The 24,187-nt window shown below is 31.8% G+C and overlaps 2 protein-coding genes across 2 annotated transcripts in view; one reads left to right on the forward strand and one right to left on the reverse strand.

Moving 5' to 3' along the window:
• Positions 1 to 1,158: 1,158 nt before the first annotated feature.
• LOC127709786 (protein Njmu-R1-like) lies at positions 1,159 to 17,252 on the reverse strand. The gene is made up of 11 exons (XM_052215430.1): positions 17,145 to 17,252; positions 15,701 to 15,745; positions 15,302 to 15,427; positions 13,811 to 13,941; positions 13,087 to 13,139; positions 12,342 to 12,461; positions 9,099 to 9,163; positions 8,563 to 8,711; positions 7,050 to 7,150; positions 3,771 to 3,841; positions 1,159 to 3,045 (listed from the first exon to the last, which is right to left on the reverse strand). Exons 1-11 carry the CDS (start codon positions 17,222 to 17,224, stop codon positions 2,922 to 2,924), a joined length of 1,065 nt encoding a protein of 354 aa, XP_052071390.1. The 5' UTR covers positions 17,225 to 17,252; the 3' UTR covers positions 1,159 to 2,921.
• Positions 17,253 to 17,436: 184 nt separating this feature from the next.
• The window catches only part of LOC127709785 (meiosis-specific with OB domain-containing protein-like), a 34,167-nt gene continuing 27,416 nt past the window's right edge, over positions 17,437 to 24,187 (forward strand). Inside the window, exon 1 of the mRNA XM_052215428.1 lies at positions 17,437 to 17,641. Coding sequence (XP_052071388.1) covers positions 17,486 to 17,641 — 156 coding nt within the window. The 5' untranslated portion in view covers positions 17,437 to 17,485. The remainder of the gene's footprint in view (positions 17,642 to 24,187) is intronic.

Genomic DNA, 24,187 nt, shown 5'->3' on the forward strand with positions numbered 1-24,187 from the left:
AAAGGACACTATGTTCAAGTGTAGTCTATACCATAAGTGATAATAGGTTCCTACTTTGTTTCTCCATTGTATTCAGGAAGAGTTCATCCTGAGGCAGAATATTGGTCATGGCCAGTTGTTGATAATCATAAATCAGCTGAGCAATACTTGCATGAAATTTGAACTCTAGTGTCCTAACCCTATTCTACAGGTGGTTAGTCTCTGATAGTATTAAATGAATATATATATCGGTGTATTCCTTCGAAAGCTGGACACAGTTAAAAAATGTATATCTTCTTCCAATTGATAGGTTAGACATGTAGCATTAAGATTTATATTTTGTGCTTAAACTATATATGTTCCGGTACATAGCCTTACTTTATTGTTGTTTTCCTGATCTTGCCAATATTAGCTGGTAAACTGTTCCAGATAGTATGAGATTAACCAATGTCTAGATTGGGGATACAAATGAATTTCAGTGTTGGTTTGTTACTGGTGTCTCTTTGCAGATTAATTTTCCAAAAGTAAATATACTGCTGAAATTGCTATTTGTGAAGGAAGTGCTTGCATTTGTTTTAGATAATTTACATGGAAGTCTCTGAGTAACTTGATGTCAACATCAGTTAACATCAATAGTTCTAAACTGTATAAGAAACTGGGCAGAACATATACTCTGTATCTCATATATGATGTTTAGGGTTTAATCCATTTGTACCATGTACTGTTTGTTTTATGTTGGTCCTATTTTGCTCTAATAATACCCAGATGTGTACCTTGGTTTGTTGTTGGCATGGTTTTATCATTCAGTTTGAATTTCCCTTGAGCTTTAGGGCTTTTTGGATTATTATTTTTATTTATTGAAACACGTTTGGTTGGTTTGAGTAATCAATATTTTCTGAAGGTTAGCAGTTGACACTGAAAAGCGACAAAAAATGATTTAAAGAAAAGTCCTAAGTCAAAGTGTAAAATCTCATTTCTGCCCCAATTTTTGGTTAAATTTTAAAAACTGCACCTCTTGTATTTGATTTTTAATGTTGCAAATCATAATAAGATCTCTGAAGATGCAAAATTGTACAAAATTAACCAATTTAAAGCACAAAATGTTGATTTTTATATGTATTGCATACCAAAGCCTAGATTATGAAACTTGCTAAAAGGGAATCAATTTCTAACAGTAAATAACAACTATACATTTAATTTATTGACAAAATGTAACATGAAACCTTGCTAAAAATAATAATTTGATATATTCGCATAATAAAAATACAAAGCGTTCAATCCTTTGGCTATTACATACATCCCAATCCTTCGGTAGCAAGGTTTAAGCCAATAGAGTACAAAAATAAGCTTCAAGTCAAAATGTCTATTTTTGGTTGCTAAGGAAAATAAACAATAAAAATTGACATGTATTGTCATTCTAAAACACTTTATTTCCTCAGAAATTGATTTAGAATCTAAATTTTAATAGATTTGTGGTATGAATAGTCTGAAATTATGCTATTCTGAGCTTTCCAAGTATGCCATAAGGTAGCAATATATAGTTTGGAAAAAAATTAAAATTTACTCTGATAAATTTTACCATCCCCTTTTCCTTGCTTTCTTACAAATTAAGCCTACTGTTTGTGTCATATATGTGCATATGTATGTAATCAGTATCTTCCAAAGATTTGATTTCCAGTAGTCAAATTGGTTAAATAAAATTTCTTTTTAGTGTATCCATGGCAACAATCTGCATTTAATTGCTATAAAATATTGCAAAAAGGGGGGTAAAGATGTCACATATTTCTCCAAAATTTGGCCAAAGGAGAATTTCAATCCCTTGGATAATACCTTTTCTGAAACTGTTTACATATATCTATCAAGAGATCAAATAAAAATCACATGTAAAATTGCGTCAAAAAGTTTGTGTGAAAAAAAAGTGTTTGTAAACATTACAATAATTTCTGGACCTATGGCCGGTCTGGTTATGAAAATACAAACAGTCATACAGAAAATAGCCCATAAAACATGTAAAAAATAATCTTGATGTTCTTATAAACCCACTTTGAAGGCTAAATTAGTCATCAGCTGTCTAAAAATGAATTCTATTGCACAATAACTTTCATATTTGAAAAAACCACCATGGCCAAAATGTGAAACTACACTCCTAACTGTGTGTGTATTGCTACCTTACCTATGTCTTATATTGAAGGCAACAAAGCAGTGGCTATGGTTTTGGGTGAAAGTTGTGAATTACTCAACCAGTGTTCATATTTAACAGCTAACAGCCTTCAAAAACTTTAGTAACATTTATTTTCCGTTAATGTACAGTTAAGTGTGACAAGTGAACATTGCAAAATAAAAGCAAAACAAGATGCTGTCAGCAAACTGGATTTTCCTGCATGAAAATGATATTTGCAAAACTGGACCAACAAACAGGATCATTTTAAAGAAAATAAAGAATTTTTGTAGGGTACAGAAATGGAAAGGCCAAAATCAATCTAAGTATCATGCGTCACTACTTAAATGATTACATCTCAACAACAATAAAAGCTAAAATCGTGAAAATCGAACTTGGCCTTCATTTAGTCACAGGATACAACATATCTAAATTTGTGTGACAAGTAAACATTACGAAATAAGCAAAATGAAAAAAAAAGAACATATTCTTTTTCCAGAAAATATCAGTGAATCATAATTCTTAAAAGTAGCTTCCAAATACTATGTCTGTAATGGTGAAGTTTCAAGGTAATGGGTTTAAAAATGTAATCAGACAATTTTGAGAACAAATACCATTTCATATTCCAGTACTTTTTCAAGATAAAATCTAACCGCTAGCATTTACCAAGACAATTTACAAGTTACAAAGAAAAAAAAATGGATTTATGGCTATGGTAAGTCACAATAAGTTGCATAAGTTATTGCAATGTTTAATATAAATAAATAAAATGTCTATACAGTTACTAGATGTGTAAGAGATAGTTTTTCAAATCTGTAAACACATCTTTCACTTCGGCAATCTCATCCAAATGTGCATAACTCAACAGTATTTCTGAATTTCCTGAGTTCATGATAAATTTGTATGCTCTGAAAAAGAAATGAATAAGTCAAAACATAATTATATTTTAGCATTACATCTGTGGTCACCCTATTAGAAAGATTTCTATTTCTTCTTAAATGAGTAATTTTATAATTTCTTTTAAAATGAAGGACTATCAAAGGAAAATCAAAAACATTTGTTCTCTTTCATATGTTGAAATTTAAATTTAAAAAAACATACAAAAAAAAAAATGATAAACAAGAAATGTTTTCTTAGAAGTAAAATATGGAAAAGTACAAACAATGTTCTTGAAAGAACAATTTATATATTTTAAACAACTTTTACAAGAATTGAAATTTCCTGAAGACAGTCAGTAACAGCAAATTTGACTTATGGTATGAAGTTTGAACAGACAAACAACAATATCTGAAAAAAAGATCATTTCGAAAGAAAACTTTTTGCAAGTTGTTGAATAGTGACTTCTGACAGATAGTGGATGCAATTGCAACTTAAACCAGGTGAGTATAAAATAGTAGGATTTTTTTACATACCAGTAATATACATAATAACAACTATTACAAGAAATTTCCTGAAGACAGTAACAGCAAATTTGACGTATTGTATGAAGTTTCAGACAAACAACAATATCTGAGAAAAGATAATTTCGAAAGAAAGACTTTTTGCAAGTAAATGTTGGATAGTGCCTTCTGACAGAGAGTGGATGCAACTGCAACTTAAACCAAATGAGTATAAAATAGGATTTTTTACATACCTGTAATATGCATAATAATCTGTTTGTGCCTCCATTAGTAGTCTCTTCATTGTATTTATACTGTGTATATACTGAAAATTATTAGAATTTCATGATTATAATGTACTTAGATTATTGATGGTTTTTCAATGAGAGGGTGTTTCTCTGCTACAATCTCACTGAAGGGCAACAGCCCTGAGATGAGATATGGCTGAGAAATATCCTCAAGTTTGAAAGACCATTGATAATCTGTTTATTGCTATTTGCCTATGACGTAGTTGATAAATAAGCATATGGTTAAGCTTACCAATATGAAACTTGGTATGTGCAGAACATACATTTTGTCTAGCAAACAGGAAGTAGATAGGTGCAGATCTGAAATGTATCACATGATATAGTCTGCTGACAAATTTGAAAGATAAAGCCCCAAACAACATCGTTTTTGTGTGTAAATCACATTACATAAACTGCTTGATAAATGGATTAGGTATTGACAATTCACTTGGAAACTCAGGATATATACCCCCAAGACACTTACCACAGAGGAAATCCTGGATAATCATAGGTTTGTTCTATGTTCCTTTGGAATTTCAACCAAAGATGACAAACTGGATCTTCCATCACTGTATTGGATACCTCAACTACATAAGTGTCCTTACAAACAACTTTATATTGCTGGGTCTTCCAAGTGCTCCACGACACCTCTTTCTAACTATTAACATCAATTTTATCAGCAATCAAAGCTGGGGTTCAAAGTTATTGTGAAACTAATATTCGAGAGGTGGCATGAATCAGATGTGGATACTAAAAAATTCAAAAGATCTTTTAGAGTACATACAATCTAACACTCTTTCATCTTGCAATAGTATTAAAACATTTGACTTTTCTACATGTTACACAAGTATTCCCCATTCCAAACTAAAAGACAAATTGAAAGAGTTGGTCCTGCTTTGTTTCACAAAAAGGAATGGCCAACGTAGATACAAGTATCTTGTCTTAGGGAGGGATAAATCGTACTTTGTAAAAAAATCACTCTGATTCTAACAAAAAAGTTCCTTGAAACTGACATTATCAAGATGCTTGATTTCTTGATTGACAACATATTTGTTACATTTGGAGGATATTTCTTTCAACAAATAATCGTCATTCCCATGGAAACCAGCTGTGCTCCTCTTCTTGCCGACTTTATTCATATGAGGCTGACTTCATACAAAAACTTCTTAGGAAGAAAGAAAAGATGCTAGCAGTATCCTTTAACTTTACTTCCCGCTATATAGATGATGTTCCCTCACTAAATAATTCAAAATGTTGTAACTATGTTGAACCCATCTATCCCATCGAACTTGAGATAAAGGATACAACAGATACAGTTAAATCTGCCTCATATCTTGGCTTACATCTTGAAATTGACGATGAGGGTCGGTTGAAAATAAAACTTTACAACAAAAGAGATGATTTCAGCTTCCTGATTGTGAACTTTCCATTTTTATGTAGCAACATTTCAGCAGCGCCTGCATACGGAGTATACATCCCAGTTGATACGAAATTCCAGGGCTTGTATTTCTTATCATGATTTCCTTGATAGAGGGTTGCTGCTCACAAGGAAGCTATTAATCCAAGAATTCCAAGTGGTGAAGTTGAAATCATCCCTTCGTAAATTTTACGGACGCCATCACGAGTTGGTTGACCGTTATGGAATACCCGTTTCACAGATGATAATGGATATGTTCCAATAGTCGTAACTACAATCCTTTCCCCTTTTCCCCAAATGTGACCTACTGAATTAGGTGATGCATGTGAAAGACTTATCACCGTGTTTATACTAACATGAGTAACACGACGGGTGCCACAAGTGGAGCAGGATCTACTTACCCTTCCAGAGCGCCTGAGATCACCCACAGTTTTGGTTTTGCTCAGTCTTCAGTTTTCTATGTTGTGTTTTGTGAACTGTTTTTTGTCTGTTTGTCTTTTTCTTTTTTAGCCATAGCATTGTCAGTTTATTTACGACTTGTGAGTTTGAATGTCCCTTTGGTATCATTCGCCTCTCTTTTGTATCAGATATAAAGAAGCTCTAATTTGTTGTTGCTAAAAAAATTGCTATGAAAGTTTCTTTCACATGCATCAATGTGAAGAACAGACAAGTATTCAGTAAACACCCAATAGATAAGTAATGGATCTGAAAATGAGTCACATGGAAAAGCTTACCATTATGTGGTTTGGTACCAAATATCAAGAAGCTCTGTCTTTAAGTTGATGAGAAAAATGCTACAGAAATGTTTTACAGAAAGAGATAGAATGAAGGACAGCAGGAAGGATAGATAGAGGTAAACCAGTATAACCCACTCTGTTGGAGCAGAAACATAAATAGGTCAACTGAAAAAATATCTATAGTACTGGTGGTCATTTATATTGGTCTGTTGTAACATGGGATAAAGCCTAAGGATTTCAATGGTCATGTAGGATTCTATATGACCTACTGGTTTCACTGGAAACCATTTATTGCACAAGGTCATGTTTTTCTCTGACTGTTAATGATGTCTTTAACTAAAGCCATTGGATGTTGGATGTGTACTGATTGATATTTAAGTCTTAGATGCATGATTTTTTTTTATTAGTTGTTATTGGCTTTAAACTAGCTGTCAGTAACTGTGAGTACTCTCAGATCTGTACTAAGTGTCTTTTTTTTCTAGGGATGTATAAGTACCCTGCCACGTCCACTCTGTGTTTTTGTTAGATGTATTTCTATTTGTATCCATCTGATGAGTTAAGCCTTTTTCAACTGATTTTTATAGTTTGTTCTTATGTTGTACTGGTACACCACTGTCCCAGGTTACGGGAGGGTTGGCGCCTTCAAACTAGTTTAACCCCGCCACATTCTGTATGTGCCTGTCCCAAGTCAGGAGCCTGTTATTCAGTGGTTATTGTTTGTTGCTTTGTAACATATTTGTTTTTCTTTCATTATTTTGTACATAAATTAGGCCATTAAATTCCTCGTTGAATTGTTTTACATCTGTCATTTCGAGGCCTTATATAGCTGATTACGCGGTATTGTTGAAGGCCGTACGGTGACCTATAGTTGTTAATTTCTGTCATTTGGTCTCTTGTGGAGAGTTGTCTCATTGGCAATCATACCACATCTTCTTATTTTTATAAAAAGGTCAACTTGAATTTATATTTTTTCAAATCTTCAAGTAATTTATCATTTTTTCAAAATGTTACTATGGAACACCTTTTTGTTTTTTTTAAACAAGTAATTAGTTCCACACAAAAATAAATAATTTAATATTGCAGAGTAATTACCTTGACTTTAAAGGCTTCTACAGCTTGTCTGATTTCTCCAGGGCTGTTATTATCTACAGAGTTTATTGCTTTACTCCAGTGCTCACAAAATTTGGAACATTCTGCAAGAAAAAATATAAACATGATACACTGTAGCCAAATGTCCCTGAACTATACCAAGACTGAAAAGCAAATTAAATACTCCAAGAAACATTGTTATACCTGCTGACAAAACAGCAAACAATATTGTTGTGTCTGATGTTCAGTACTAACTACTATACTAAGGCACTACACAAATATGAGATCATCTTAATATGTATAACTTCTACTAAAGAAAACATTGTAGATGAACAGGTTTAACAATGAATGCTGCTACTGAACACAACAAAGTTATACATTCACTCCTTAAATAACACAAGATTTTTTTTTCATAATTGCATTTGGTAAATGTTCAACTACTATTTTTTCTGTGCTTCAAACAATTGCATACAGCCTGTAGGGAAAATTTATAAAATATTGTGATAATTATATAATAAGTAGATGTGGTATAATTGTCAATGAGACAACTATTCACTAAAAAATAAGGTTCTCAGAATGTGCATTTCAATTAGAGTTGCATTTACTATTTCTGGAATGTTAAATGTTCTTTGAAAGTTTTTAAAAAGCTATATTTCTTTTGAAGGTAACTTTGTCTCAGATTCAGATAAATGATTTCTCTATTCTGTATACTAGGCTTCCACATCAACTAAACAAACAGAAATGTTTTGATCAATAAAAATGCTCATTCAATAAATTAGGGTGCATATGTATTTATTTGCAATCTTCACAAGTCACTTTCTAGAAGAAAAAACCTTCCGGAAAGTACACTCATTGGACATGCAAAAGAACTGATTGAAGCCATTAGTATTTGGCTTGAAAATATTTATATTGATTTGGGAGATTACATATACACTAAAGTGGTTGATATTCTGAGTGAGCCTCGCTGTGCCTCTCTTACTGCAAATATGTTCATTCACTTAAATAAATCACAGGTTATGGTTAAACATCATGGACAAAAGAAAACACTGATAAAGTATACCAACAACTTATTAATATCCAGATGGGAACTAGTTGTGCAACTCTTGTTATATTAACTTTTTATCATTACTGAATCATTTGATTCATTTCATTATTCAAACATATGTAAGAATGGCTAAGTTCTCATGTATTTCACTTGAACAAGTGCTTAGCAATGCTCAATTAATATTTGTTTTGCCTCCTCAATAATGTCAACTTAGAATCCTAAATGAAGAAACCTGATATTGGAAACTGGATGCACTACTAAAGTACATAGCTTTTCTTAAAGAAAGTAAAATATATAAAAACAACAAATATATTTAACTCAAAGTTTAGAAGTAAACAAAGAAAGTGAAGTAGACAGAGGGACAGTTAACTTTGCTATATTTCAACTTAAACCATTGCATGAATGTATTTACGAACATAAATAGTAAAACCAAACAAAACAATCTCTCTCATGATCAAACAGCATACTTACTAATGTTCTCAAACATGGGTTGATCATTACTGAATGTAACAGCTACAGACTTCTGAGGTATGGTTGCTGATGAGATATCTACCAACATATCCATACTACCTGTAGACTCTTCTCCAAACATATTGGACATATTGCACAATTTCACGAACCTAAAATCAAAATTAGTTTTATCAGTAAAACATGATGATCAACCTTACATAATTTCAACCTAAACTAGTCCAACAATTAAAACCCATGTTGTGAGAAAGTTTGTAAGAACAAAATTTCTTGCACCATGGTTAATTGTAAAGCATAACAAAAGAAAAAAGAAAGGGTAGAACTTTGCTACACCAATAGCTAATTTATATATTCTATCTGGGGACATTTCTGGGATATTTCTGGCATAGAAAACATATCATTATGTGAAATATTGGCCACATGAATCAAAAGATTACACAGGTACACAGGTTAGAGCAAACCTCAACATTTTATACAGAAAAATAAGCAGAACATTAAAATATAGTGTGATGCAACTAAACTAAAAAAAAACAACTTACCTTTTGAGATCAGAACAAACTGATTCTTTTCCTCCATCAGCTTTTAAACAACCATCAATTAATGCCTTAAATACAAAGATGGTAGTTAACATTACTAAGACTCCAATGTGCTGCTGTAATGAAGCTTCAGATGGATTTATAGATTGATATAAAGTATGAAATTTTTTTTAAATCCTGGTGACAAAAATAAAACCTGTTTAATCTAAACAAAAAGCACAAAGTCAGAGAAACCCTAAATAAGAATAATGGTCATTATACTAATTTAAATGCATAACAAAGTCAAATTAAATCAAGCATATGTACAGTGACCTATAGCTCACTTCTATGTCTTTTGGTCTCTGGTGGAGAGTTATCTAATTAGCAACCATACCACATCATCTTATTTTTATATACCCCGTATTTAGCCGTGTATAGAACGCAGTAGTGTATAATACGCACCCCCTTTGTTTCCCTCCAAAATTGTGAAAAAAAAGTTTTAAAACAAAGTTTTAAAAAAAAATGAAAAAAAAGTAAAAAAAGAAAAAAAGAAAAACAAAAGTAAAACAAAATTATAAAAAGTCTTCACTGTAAAGAGCCTTTAATAGGGAACAATTAAACCATGTATTTAATCTTCATTTAAGTCTATCAAATTGTTTAATTAAATGATTTTAAAGTCATAAACAATAAAATGGTAGAGCTTTTATCATGTAATTAACTCTTTATCTACCACTGACGGATATATATATGCGGTTTTTATCATCGTTCTATCTGCAGTGACTGATAAATCCGCTTGCATAATCAAGTGTGTATTCACAGTGACTGATAGATCCGCTGTAAACATACACTTGGGCAGTCCTGGTGATGGATATTTCTGTAAAATATACCACTGTTAAAACCCTTTAGATTGGACAAATCTGTTGGGGAATCCCGAAATGAACCAATGAAATTCGGTTTTACAAATGAATAATCTTTCGACTCGTACATTCCTTTTCTATAAATAAAGGCAACAGTAGTATACCGCTGTTCAAAAGTCATAAATCGACTGAGAGAAAACAAATCCGGGTTACAAACTAAAACCGAGGAAAACAACGGAACAACAGAAACACTGAAGAGCAACAAAACAAGTGCCAATGCAACATACATAGAAACGAACTATTTGATAACAACTGCCATTTTCCTGACTTGGTACAGGACATTTTAAGAAAAAATGGTGGGTTGAACCTGGTTTTATGGCTAGCCAAACCTCCCACTTATATGGCAATGTTAAAAATACTGTTAAAATGACAACATTACGTAACAGGAATACAGTACAAATAAATGCAAGAACACTCAGGACAGAGAAATACATAAATAAATAATATACAGTCTACTCTCGTTATCTCGAAGTCCGCCGGACCAGAGGAATATTTCGAGATACCCGTAGTTCAACTCAAACGAAAACCGGAAGTTTGACAGACCAAGGGTTACAACTCGTGCTTAGCTTGGTAATGCTAAAATAAATCCAAATGAATATGGGTAGGAGATTGATGTATCTAGATGTTATGGTCTTTTATAATAACATTTTTCATCTCTTATTTATTTCTTTGTACAGTTACAATTTTGTCCGGTTGTTTTTGATCCGAGAGAGTAATTTCCAATCGATCTAAGCGTTATTTAAAGTTGACAAAATTGTTCATTCTCATATACAAGAAATTTAAAAATTTAGATTTCTTTTCATTTTCTTTTATTTTCAATCTTTTTCTGCAAGAGAAAAAACAAAAAGATTAAAGACGCCGATTCAGTAGTTTTGAGTTGATCACCAACGGAAGTCTTATTCCCTACTTTATACACAACCAAGCTCATTAGTGTATGATTACAGTTAATTGTTTTTAAAACTTTTTGAATTATTTTTCATAAACTATAACAAAGTAGAACTAATTATTTGTCATGGTGATCAAAGATAATCTTAGGTAAACACTCGTGGATAAAGAATGTCATAAATCAATACAGTGCTCAGTGACCGGAAATTTAATTACACGTGTATTGTCAGATTAACTCTTCAATCCATTTAAATCCCCGAGGTCATGTTTTGACATATGTGTATTAGTTCGATATAAACAATGAATTTTGAATGCTTTTGTTAACCTTGGGACCGTAAATTTAGTTCGAGTCAACAGAAATTTAGACTCATCCAATTTCGACTCATCAGGAGTCGGAATACATACATTTATATGGCACAAAGTTCGGGACCACGGGAAAACTTCGACTCATCCGAAATTTCGAGTCAACCGAGTTCGAGACAACGAGAGTTAACTGTAATAGTACATTTCGACATGTAAACCACAGAATAACAACAAACACCTAAAATTAAATTACGACAGTACACAAAAACAGCATAATAGAATTATGAACTGTGCATCACACCAATGTATCAATGCCACAAAAAGTGAGGTCACAGGTAAATTTCTAAAAATTGAATGTAAAATCGGGATTAAGTTTGTAATGGTGTTATTTGATGTATTTTCTAACAATTACAAGAATATTAATATAGAATTGTGTTAGTAATGGTGTAATTAATTGTATTTTCTAACCAAGTCGATTTTTCTTCTGAATCAAACTGTGTAAAAACAAATAAATCCTGTGCATATAGTTGCTTAAAACCAAAGATCATACAAATGAACTAGGTGATTAATTATCTTTACTTTTACATATATATAGAAAATAAAAATAGAATTAAAACCACAAACGATATTAAAGACATAAAACAATATCCAAAATAAATTACAAACTAATTATATGTAGTTATATAAACAGTGTGTGTTTACATTTAATTATGATGAATTTTACACGTGTTCTGAATGCGATTAAAACTATGGCGGTTGATTTGGCTACTTTGTTCAAATCGGATAGCGAAAGTGAAGAATTTGAAGGATTTATGCAATTAGAAAGCAAAATTGGAAGTATGGGAAGGGATAGTTTAGTTTGTTGGAACAAGATTGCCAGTGTTCCGAGGATGAAGAAGCCAAACAGGCACATAAATACAGAAAAAAATGACCAACTATTATCGTAGACAGGGTATAAAAAAAAATGAAAAAATGATAGAAATTTGGTTGACATCTTTCTGTGGATGATGAGATGTTGGTCTAAGATATCATAAGGACAGACCTCAACAGGGACATGCTGAATAGTATACATATATCTGTATAGTTTGAGAGTGCATAATTAAAGTATAAACTTTATGGTATTTTAATTAACTCTTCTACTAACAAACAGTCTAGTACTTACACAATATAAAAGAAATTTAACATCTTGCTGTAAAAGCTGAACACATCGACACAGAAAGTCTAATATTGTCTCATGCCATTTTGCCAAGATTTTTTTGGCAGTGGTTAGTACATCTGTTTTCTGAAATATATCAGGATATACATATAAATTGTATTTGTTTTCATGATTTAAACACATTTGGGGCAGCTAAGCTGTATGAAGAAAACTTGAACTTACCTTTAAAAAATGTATGACTACATCATGAGGTCAAAGGTCTATGTCATTTACAAGTCACAAGTATATGTGGTATTTCATCTGATGTTGATACATGCACAAGCCAGATACTTTTCTTTTAAAGATAAAAAATTGCTAACTAGCCTAACAATTTAATAATTTGACACAGAAGTCAAAGGTCAAGGTCATATTAATCTTGATAATTCTAAGTTATCGTGTGTTGTGACTGACATCTTAGTATCAAAATTGATATACTGCAAATAAAAATGTATGTCTGAAAATTAAGGAGGCAGTTTTGAACTATTTAAAAGAATAAATTTTAAAGACTTGGAGAATTTCATATGTACAGTGTACACTTTCCTTGTCTGTTTTTATACAGAAATTATCATAAAAAGCAAACTTTTCAGGGATCTTGGTACACATAACAGTTAAACTAAACCTTAGTCATAGAAAATTTCTTCCTTTGATGGTATGCTACATTATGTATAACATATATTTGGAAATCAACATGATTAAATATATTTTTACTTACATTTCTTATTTCCTCTGATAATTTTTTACAGTAAGCATCCAAATCTTGGGTGAATGTAATCACAGTTAAGGAAAAAATTTACACCTTAAATCATAATCAGAAGAGAATTATGGGCCTTTTTTTTTACTTTAGGGGTCCCAACCCATATTAAGCTATAATAAACTATCCTGTATCCTAACCATTACTCTCAACCATACATAACCCTAGCCCTTGCCCTAAAACCTAACTCTAACCTAGAACAACCCCTAACCTAATCATAATCATAAATGAACCCTAAACCTAAAATATAGGGACCACTTTAATAAAAGGCCATATTTTGTAATTTGTGTATACTAACATTGTGTCAGCTGGTGATCTATATGGCTTTGATTAATTTTGCATCATCCATTTTTTGGCATTCTAAATATTGATAAATGGGGTAAAACTTTTGTTTTTTTAGGGAGATGTGCAACAAGGACTCTATATAAACCTTTGATAAATTGATGCAAATGAGTTCCAAGTGATGCTTACTTTACCAGAGAGTGATGCTTGAATATTGGTTTTGTCATCAAAATAGGGTAAAGGATGCTTTTGCAATAAAGAGGTTAAAAATTTAAGAGAAAACTGTATTTCCGTTAATGGCTAAAAAGTGTGTATATCTGACACTGTATGACTTTTAAAGAATTCTTCCCATAGAAAATATATGTACAAAGACATCATGAACCTAATCAGTTTATGTTAGGATATATCTCCAACATTTCTGCTTCAGGAGCAAGAAAACAAACTATATATTTCACATTGCCTCCATCTTCTCTAATTTCTTTGTCTTTCAGCATACAATAATAACAAGACCATGTCTCGATTTTCTCTTCATCACTGAAACAGATCCAATTATGTTATAATAAGCAAATCAATACATGTACTGTAAATTCAGAAATTTTTGCAATGTATTTTATTTTGTGACTTGTACTACTCATCTCCTTCTATTCTGTCTGTTTTAAAAGATGAAAAGAGTAATTTTAGTATAAAAAAATCTTTTATTTTGAATCATTTAAACATCTTTTCTATCATACATACATTTTTTCAAGATCAGATGGTCATTTTTAGATGTATTTCTTGCTTAAATTTCCACCTACTAGTTATCTCTTATAATTGAAAACATATACACGTACAGTCAAACTTTTTTAAGTCAAAGTCAAAGGGACCAGACAAAGTATTTGACTTATCCAAGGTCAAGTGTGTGGTCATAAATTTGGAAAGCATGAAATACCGTATGAAATTTGTGTTAACTAGATATTTCTAACATTGTGCCTTTTATTCTATATGACAATTTATGATTGTATATTCAAGTACCATATTTCTTGGTTAATCATAATAATTAAACACATAAGTGACGTCACAAGTACAGATACAAAACATTCACAAATAAAATTTATAAAGGTCTGTCTATATAAAGTATGGAATTACTAGCAGAACAAAACAAGCCTTCAAAGATCACTAATGTCAGTAATGAGGGACTTCTGCTTTGCCTTTAATGATTCTGAATGTATCAAAATTGTCTTAATCCTTTTAATTATTGTAATTAAGGAATGCTAATTCTAGCAATTCATTTAGTCTTGGCTTGGGTAATTTAAATGGGTTTTATTTTTATATCAATTGAAATATGTTCAGCCCACTACAGTTCTGCTTGAGGGATCACAAAGGTGTTAATTACCGGTCTTGATAACCATGTCATTTTAACTGTAATACAAACAAGTATGATTACACAGCTTTAAGCTCTTATGAAAACGATTAGGTTAGATAAGGAAAACATCCAATTTGAATTTTTATCTATAGTCTGCATTTTTCTAAATTTCTTACTTTCGAATTTGGAGACATCAGGGTCGATTTACATTAATTTTACATCTACAGGACTATAAAATTAACTCAACTTAACTGAGTTCGACTCATCAGAGGTTAAAATGCATTGATCAAACAGAATTTTACCGGGACCGAGAAATTACTTAGACTCATCCGATTTTTAGACACAAGAAGGTTCAACTGTATATTATAATAATCAAATTAACCAATGCATTGATTGGTACATTTTAATAATTCAAAGTTTCTGTCACAAAGCAACTTCAGCACAAATCACCAAGGTCATTCATGAACACAATGTGATGAACAAACTTTTGACAAAAATGTCCTGTCTTCACTTATATTAACAACAATTTTAATGTAAACAATTATTTCTTACCTAACATCAAACTGTGTTACACTGCCAGCACCAAAATACACAGCACTTTTTGATAGCTTTTGGGACAATAATTTCCTTAGTTCGATTTCTAGAGAAGCTGGAACATCTGTACATAGCACTGTTAAGCTAAAAATACAAAATACATTTTGTATAATGTGAAGAAATGTTTTTGAGTATCAGGTCCTGTCCATGATCTTAAAAATATTAGGTAGTAAGATCAAAGGCAAAATGTACAAATTGCCAATAAATTAAAGTACAGAAACATCTACCAGGTACTATCTTATAAGTTAACTTTAATAAATATCTTTGGTACCATATTTCTACACTGTATTACAATAAATAAAGGTAGAACTACCATTTACTGGACATACAGTAAAATGCACAAATAAGTATATAAACCTATAACTTTCCTCTTCTTCAACATCATCCACATCTTCAGTGTTGCTAAAACAAATTAAAATTAAATCATTAATTATTAATCAGATGTCCATGCGCAGTTTATTGTTTATATATATGTGTAAATATCTTTATAACAATATAGGTTATAATAAATTGTAATAGTACTGTAGGTTCTCTTGTGCTTGTCAATGGTGTATATTTTTCTTCAAAATTGATACATTTGTTGTTGTACATGTATCTAATTAACATGATTAAATTCATTGCATATTGTATTAACATATGTTGTCCTCATTCCCACAATAAGTGTGCCTTAATATTTTCTTTAATAACTTGTTTAAGTTATACCCTTGACTGCTAAAACAACTTCCTGTTTGGGTCAAGTGTTGCATAAACAAAGGTCATTAGTAATGAGCTGAGGGAGGAAAAAGTTTAGAAAGTGAACGTTTTGAAATTTTTATAGATTATGATCCAATTTTTTGAAATACATATTAAAGTTATGAAAATACTTTGTTTGAAGTGTTACAGTGGTTTAAACATGTCTCTTTGAAAAATTAGACTGTGACGTCATGAACAAGTTGTGTAAATTCAGAACTTAAAATTGAGAATGCAAATGGGGAATGTGTCAGAGAGACAACAACCTGACCAAAGAGCAGAAAACAGCCGAAGGCCACCAATGGGTCTTCAACACAGCGAGAAAATACAGCACCCAGAGGCGGGCTTCAGCAGGCCCCTAAACAAAAATGTGTACTAGTTCAATGAAAATGGACGACACACTAAACTCCAAAACATATAAATGAACTATATTGTCTGGATTGGAATAAATAGCAATAATATACAACAATCGAAATTCATCAGTAGGAATAATTGCATAATATTGAAGTGGTTGCTTTGTCTATTGTTTGTTATAAGTGTCACATTGTTGTCTCTTTATGTTTTATTTTTGTTTTGTTTTTCTTTGTTTTCATGTATTTCAGCGATGATCCTTTTGTACTGGATTTTATACTGAATAAAATTAGTTAGTTAGTTACAACAATCACTTTTCCTTTGTGGCATCAGCCATTTTCTATTGAGACAAAAAGATTTTACGGGAACCTTTGAGATGTCCAATAGTGGTGGACAGATAGTGATAAGATGTATATAACTCCTTTTCGTTAATTTAGAAGTGCGAGTTGGCAGGTTTTCATTCATGAATCAAAGTTCAGCAGGATAATCTTAAACAAGTCAGTTTCATTATTGGGGAGGGTTGGCAGGTATTTATTCAGGAGGATTAAATGTCTGTTCGGTAGTGGGTCGAGTTAATCAAAAGTGGGGGCGAGTTGGTCAGGGTCGATTTGTTATTGGGTCGAGCTGTTATGGTTCCATCTATCCCTTTCAAACTAATCTAGTGAACAGGTTTCAGCAATAGTAAGTGTGTTCTTTCTACAATGGAATTAAAAAGCATTACATGCTATCGTTGTAATCAAAAAGGGTGTAAAAGCGACGAATAACACTTTTGTTCGAGCTGTCACCCTTGCCTTCTTCCATCGGGATAGTCCAAATGACTCACACGCTTTGAAGTGAAGTAAAAAGAAACTTGATGAAAGCGTTTTCGACACCTTGATTGTTTACTCTGGTGACTGTTGTATGTAATTTGTTCTAACGTTTTTACTGGTTTTTAGATTATATTAGGATTTTTATTGGTAATACTTAAAATTTTGAATTCATTTGATTTTTCGGAGAGGGTACAGTACTGCACGTGCATCTGTCCACTTTTATCTTTCACAGCATAGCAGACGACAAAAAAAGATGGCATGGTCTGGACAGTTCTCAGATTTTGACAATTTCACCCGCCAAAACGATAAAAGAAATACATTAAATTCAAGATGTATCAATTCAAAAGACAACAAGGACAAAACAAACATTAAACTTGAGAATATCAATTTAGGATATTCAAGCATTGTTGTAAGAACACATTTTGTTTGTCCACCTTTCTGCGTAATTGTTAAAGCAAAGTTATCAAAAAATCACTAAAAATTACTGTTTGGTTGGAGTTATTTCCCTTAAATTAAAATTAGCACTGAATTAATACAACTGATAGTCCTTGAGGGTCAGCTCAGTAGTCTGACAGTACTTCTGTGCTGACATGATTATGAATTAGCATATACCTTCTCTGTTGATACATTTATGAATTATTTAGAAACTAGCTAGGGTTCCAACTCCCTGGCCTACTTAGATTCATCCAACTCGGGTTGACTAGAGTTATAAAATCAGTGATAATGCCCATGTGCACAACCATTTTCAAAAAAATTTTGAAGTGAAAACTCTTCAGTTGACTCTCAAAAAGGAAGATATAGATATACTGCAGCTGTTGTTAATTTTCTTTTTATAGAGGTCGACAATGAACAACTTTGTTCAAATTGGTAACAGTATTAAACTAAAGAACTTCTATCATTTATTCATTTTAAAATCCTCCTGCCCTGTCGTCCCCTATACAAGTAAAGGGAATAGATTTTCGTAATACTTTCATATTTCACTCTTAGCTACCCAAAGAACTGAAAATGTATTTTTTTCTGTTCTATCGATAAACATCACCAACAGTATTTACAAATGAAAAATATTTGTCAATGCCAAAATACAGCCAAAAAATAAATTTCACTTTAATAAACACAAACAGTCCTTTCTTTTGCTGTATTTGGTAAAATTTCATTTATTTTGTATCATACTCTTCTTTGCTGTTCTTGTTTGTTCCCATTTTGTTACTCTACTAAACCTGCCTCAACCCAGGGTTGATGTGGGCCCGGGTTAACTCGGGTAGCTTCAAAAAGTCATGGGTTTGAGCATTCCTGTCAGATGAAGGTAAATCCATAAAAGTGCTTTATACACACCAAATTTAATAAGTGTTAATTTCATTTTTTACACATAGTTGCAATCAAGTTCAGTGAATTCCCAGTGATTGCAGTCCTAAATAAGGTCACTTTATTTCTTAGTGAAATCTTTGAGCTTCTAGTTCAAATATTCATATCCATATATATATAATAAAAACTATAACACAATTTTCCATAATAATAATAATAATAAATTCTTTATTTTACGAGGGTAAACTCAGTTAGTTACAATAAACTAATCTTCCCTGAGGCCCTCACATACAAATTACAGTACAATCAAAAACAGATATTTACACATAGTTAATTTACAGTCAAGTAGTTCAATGTAATATTGTTAACATGATAAGATATAAAGCTGTTCAAGATGTACATGTGTAGTCGCACTATCTGGGGCGTAAATAAATAGTAGACTATGTAGGGTTCTGGATAGTTTTTATTATCGTGAAGCATCAAATGAAACCCTGTAATATAATATCACATTTAATAACAACGTATATAAACTAATTCTTTTAAAACATGTACTATATCAATATGATAAATTTACGTAATCTGTGTACTTACAAAAATTAACCAATTAACTGTAAAATACGTCACAGTTCATGAAATTAACAAAATGCACAATTAAACCTTATCTTATCAAAATATTACTTCCTGTGACATTCCAAACAGAATTAAACTTGTCAAAAGAGCAAAATAGAAATATAGTTCCTCATTTAGCAATAACATTATAATATACGAATTAGCCGTTAAAACTATAAACAAACAGTCTAAGCAAAATAAGCATTAATAAAGCCAATAGCGAAAAGCAGTTAACTAATAAAGCTAAGCTAAGCTAAACAAAGCAAAATAACTAAGCTAATAAAATAATAAGCAACTACAACTGAAACACTCATTCTTACCTCGTATGAGGTACAAAGGTTATGCCTCAACGTATTACTACATCATATGCAGAACTCTGTCATAAAACCTGTATAACAAATACTAAATTATAGTTACTATGCACAGACTTTTATAGTACTTAAAATCTATTAATCTGAGACAAAAATGTTATAAAGACTCTGAAAAGTATTTATCAAGTTAACATTTTACTCATTTACTCTCGGACTCATTCTGCTCAAATATTCGCCATTCATTACGTTTATCTTTACACTTATTTATTTCCAGGCTTAAATTATGTAACTCAAATGTAAAATAATAATGTGCCTGTTATAAAAGTTACGTTAACCTTTTAAATAATTTACAACATTCATTCACCAGTCAAACGATACACATTCTTACTACGAAGTCATGCTAAAATGGAAAGTTACTCGTGCGTGAAATATTGATTAATCCGGTAATAAAATTACGATGAAAATAAGATATAGACAGAATATCTAAAGAGATAAGTAAGCAAACTGACCTGAAATAATCGTGGAATTCCTCCAATACAAATAATACAAAATATGAAACAGCAAATACAGACTAAAGAAAATATATGAAACGTCTGTTCGGTTTGAACATCAATCCACAATTAACTATAGACTTCAATAGAAATAAACCGCCAAAAGATATATAACCAATGAAATAACAGAAAGTGTGCGGTCAAATCAAGCGTAAAACACTGACCATCAAAATAGTAGAAGTGAGTAACAATCAAGACGAAACTAGTCAATCGTCAAAGTCTGTGAATATAAAATACGAAAAGTACAACTCATAATTAATTACAATCCGTAATTAATCTATTTGAAAACGAAAACACAAATATGAATTAGGAATATAATCATCTTTATTTTAAAGTAAATTCAAATAAGAACTAAAATGCAAATTACAAAATCATATTAATATTTATTCAATCATGAATAAATACACGCTAGCACACATGTAGTCAAAAAATCAAATAAAAATAAAAAAAACAAAAAATATACAAATACATTGTAGAAAACATAATCTTATCAGGACTGTGTTAAGTAATTCTTGATACTTTGTTTAAAAGTATAAGTGTTTTTGTGTGGTAGTCCATTCCATAACACTGATCCAGAATAAACAAAAGATTTCTTAAATAGCTCAGCTTTTGGCTTAGGAACTATCAGATTACCTTGAGTGACACCTCTCAAGGAGTTAGGATTATTATCTTATTTCAGTTTAAACTTTTGAACTAGGTACATTGGTGCTTCCATACGCATACATTTATATACAAGTAAATATTTGTGGTATTTGATTCTATTGTCAACTGTCATCCACCCAAGTTTTTTAAATAAGGGGGCTGAGGGGGATAAAGGATCTGCATCTAGAATTATGTTTCGGCCATTACGGCCTTCTTCATTGGAATAAATTACAACATTGAAACAACAATTACATCGCTTGGATACATTACGTTATAATAACTACTATGACGTTCATTTGCCGTGTTTTTTTCTTTTTTTATAAATATTTTCACTATCATTCATACAGTATGTTGAGTCCCTCAGGCTCTGAAGTTTTTAATTTTTTTATCCAAAAGGCTTCTTTAGTTTTTCTGTAAATTTCTGTTCCAAATACTCTTTCTATGGCGGTAACTTTTAAATTTTTCATCGAATGATTATGTTGAATGAAGTGTATCACCCGTTTGTCCTACATATATAATTTGTTTACATTTTGTACAGTTAATTGCATATACTACGCCCCCGGTTTTACAGTTTATTTGTCCCTGAATGATTGATATATTCTTTCCCGGTGTTATCACAAAATACCTTGGTTTCATTTATGTGTGAGCATAATGCACAATTTTTACCGCATGGTCCACAGCCATTAGTTTGTTTATAAAAAAGTAAATTGTGCTTCTTGTGCACTAAGATGTCTTTTATGTTGTTGTCACGTTTAAATGCTAGGATAGGCGGATCGGGGAATATTTTCTTTAGCCTGTTAGATTGATGGAGAATTTAAGATTTTTTCTGAGAATTGAATGTATATTTGGAAGTGCTTTGGAAAAGTAATCACCAAGGGTACTCTGTCGTTTTCTTTCTTTGGTTTGTACTGTAATAGATCGTCTTGGTTTAGAATGTCTACCTTTTTTTAATTGAACTTCAGTTGACGAGTTATCGTATCCACGTTTTTTCAGGTGCGTTTTTATTTCTTCTCTTTCTTATTTTGTAATTTTCTTCTGTTAAGCAAATTCTTTTGACACGAATACCGAGTCCATATGGTATAGCATTTTTTACAGAATTTGGATGGCTTGACGAAACATGCAAGTACTGGTGTTTTTCTGTGGATTTTGTAAAAAGATCTGTTTTAAGTTGTCCGTTTTCTATGAAAAAGAAAAAAACACGGCAAATGAACGTCATAGTAGTTATTATAACGTAATGTATCCAAGCGATGTAATTGTTGTTTCAATGTTGTAATTTATTCCAATGAAGAAGGCCGTAATGGCCGAATTGATGGAAAATTGTGTTATAGTTTTTGTCGAGCCTGCGACTTTTGTCGCAGAAAGCTCGACATAGGGATGGTGATCGGGCGGCGGTGGCGTTAGCTAACTTCTTAGAAGCTTTATATTTTAGAAGGTGGAAGACCTGGATGCTTCATACTTTGTATATGGATGCCTCATGTTACAAAGTTTCCGTCAGTCACATGTCCAATGTCCTTGACCTCATTTTCATCGTTCAGTGACTACTTGAAAAAAAAGTTACATTTTTTGTAATGTTAAATTCTCTCTTATTATAAGTAGTAGGATAACTATATTTGGTATGTGCGTACCTTGCAAGGTCCTCATGCCTGTCAGATAGTTTTCACTTGACCTCGACCTCATTTCATGGATCAGTGAACAAGGTTAAGTTTTGGTGGTCAAGTCCATATCTCAGGTACTATAAGCAATAGGTCAAGTACCGGTATATTCGGTGTATGGAAAGACTGTAAGGTGTACATGTCCAACTGGCCAGTGTCATCTGACCTTGACCTCATTTTCATGGTTCAGTGGTTATAGTTAAGTTTTTGTGTTTTGGTCTGTTTTTCTTATACTGTATGCAATAGGTCTACTATATTTGGTGTATGGAATAATTGTAAGGTGTACATGTCTAGCTGGCAGGTGTCATTTGACCTTGACCTCATTTTCATGGTTCAGTGGTCAAAGTTAAGATTTTGAGTTTGGTCTTTTTTTCTAATACTATATGCAATAGGTCAACTATATTTGGTGTATGGAAATATTTTATGATCTATATGTCAGTCGCGCAGGTTTTATTTGACCTTGACCTCATTTTCACAGTTCATTGCTCAGTGTTAAGTTTTTGTGTTTTGGTCTGTTTTTCTTAAACTATAAGCAATAGGTCAACTATATTTGTTGTATTGAAGAATTGTTAGCTGTACATGCCTGCCTGGCATGGTTTATCTGACCTTGACCTCATTTTCATGGTTCATTGGTCAATGTTTAGTTTTCTTGGTTAATGCTAAGTTTATGTGACAGTTGTAATAAAGCTTTATATTAAGGACTATCAACATAATATCAGTGATTAGTAAAGAAGGCGAGACATTTCAGCGTGTGCACTCTTGTTATTATACAATCATTCAGAGACTTTACATATATATATATATATACAAGTCTAAATTGAAAACAACGTTCAAACCTATGATTGAGTTGGATAAAAACCGCAATTTTTATATGTGTGCATGCAAAACAAATAACTTGTTAGAGGGGTCTAAATACAGCACAAACAACATTTTCCAAAAGACCAAAAAAGTGAAAAAGAATATTTTAACAAAACGCATTTGACTAACAGGTCGAACAACAAGTGTTCTTAAACCCTGCTGACTGCCATTGGCGATTGCCAAATAAACAGATCACCGATGTAATAAATGGATCTTAATTATAAATTTAATACTAAGCAGAAAACAATAAACTTGCGGAAAAGATGGTATACCGCAAACAAAAGGTGCAAAGGTTTTTGTACACCATATCCGGATTTCGACAATTAATGTCTCTTCAGTGATGTTAGGAATCGAAACGGTATTTGGGAAGCCATACAATTTACCTCAATTTAGGATAGACTCTTGAATTTTGAGTAGTCAAAATAGGATGAATGGATCATATAAACCCGAAGGCAAATATAATACAAGCCCAAACGAAAAAATATAAACAAGTCTAAATTGAAAACAACGTTCAAACCTATGATTGCGTTGGATAAAAACCGCAATTTTTATACGTGTGCATGCAAAACAAATTACTTGTTAGAGGGGTCTAAATACAGCACAAACAACATTTTCCAACAGACCAAAAAAGTGAAAAAGTATATTTTAACAAAACGCATTTGACTATATATATATATATATAAAAGTAAGATTAGTGCCACCGCAGGGGTATGATTGCCAATGAGACAATATCCACTAGAGCCAAAAATGGTTAAAAATGTAGATTTGAGCAACTATAAGTCATTGTAAGGCCTTCAACAATGAGCTAAACCTGTACTGTTTAATAAGCTTTAAAAGGCCCTGAAATCGCAAAATGTAAAACCAATGGCTTGACATATATATGCACAAAACAATAAATGAAAAACTAAAATGATAGACAGATAGAAAGCAATCAACAACAACCACTGAATTACATGCTCCTGACTTTGGAAAGGCACATACAGAATGTGTAAGAGTAAAACATGTTTGCTAGTGTTCAACCCTCCCCTAA

Source organism: Mytilus californianus, unplaced genomic scaffold, assembly GCF_021869535.1.
Source record: "Mytilus californianus isolate M0D057914Y unplaced genomic scaffold, xbMytCali1.0.p SCAF_7, whole genome shotgun sequence".
Lineage (NCBI taxonomy): Eukaryota > Metazoa > Mollusca > Bivalvia > Mytilida > Mytilidae > Mytilus > Mytilus californianus.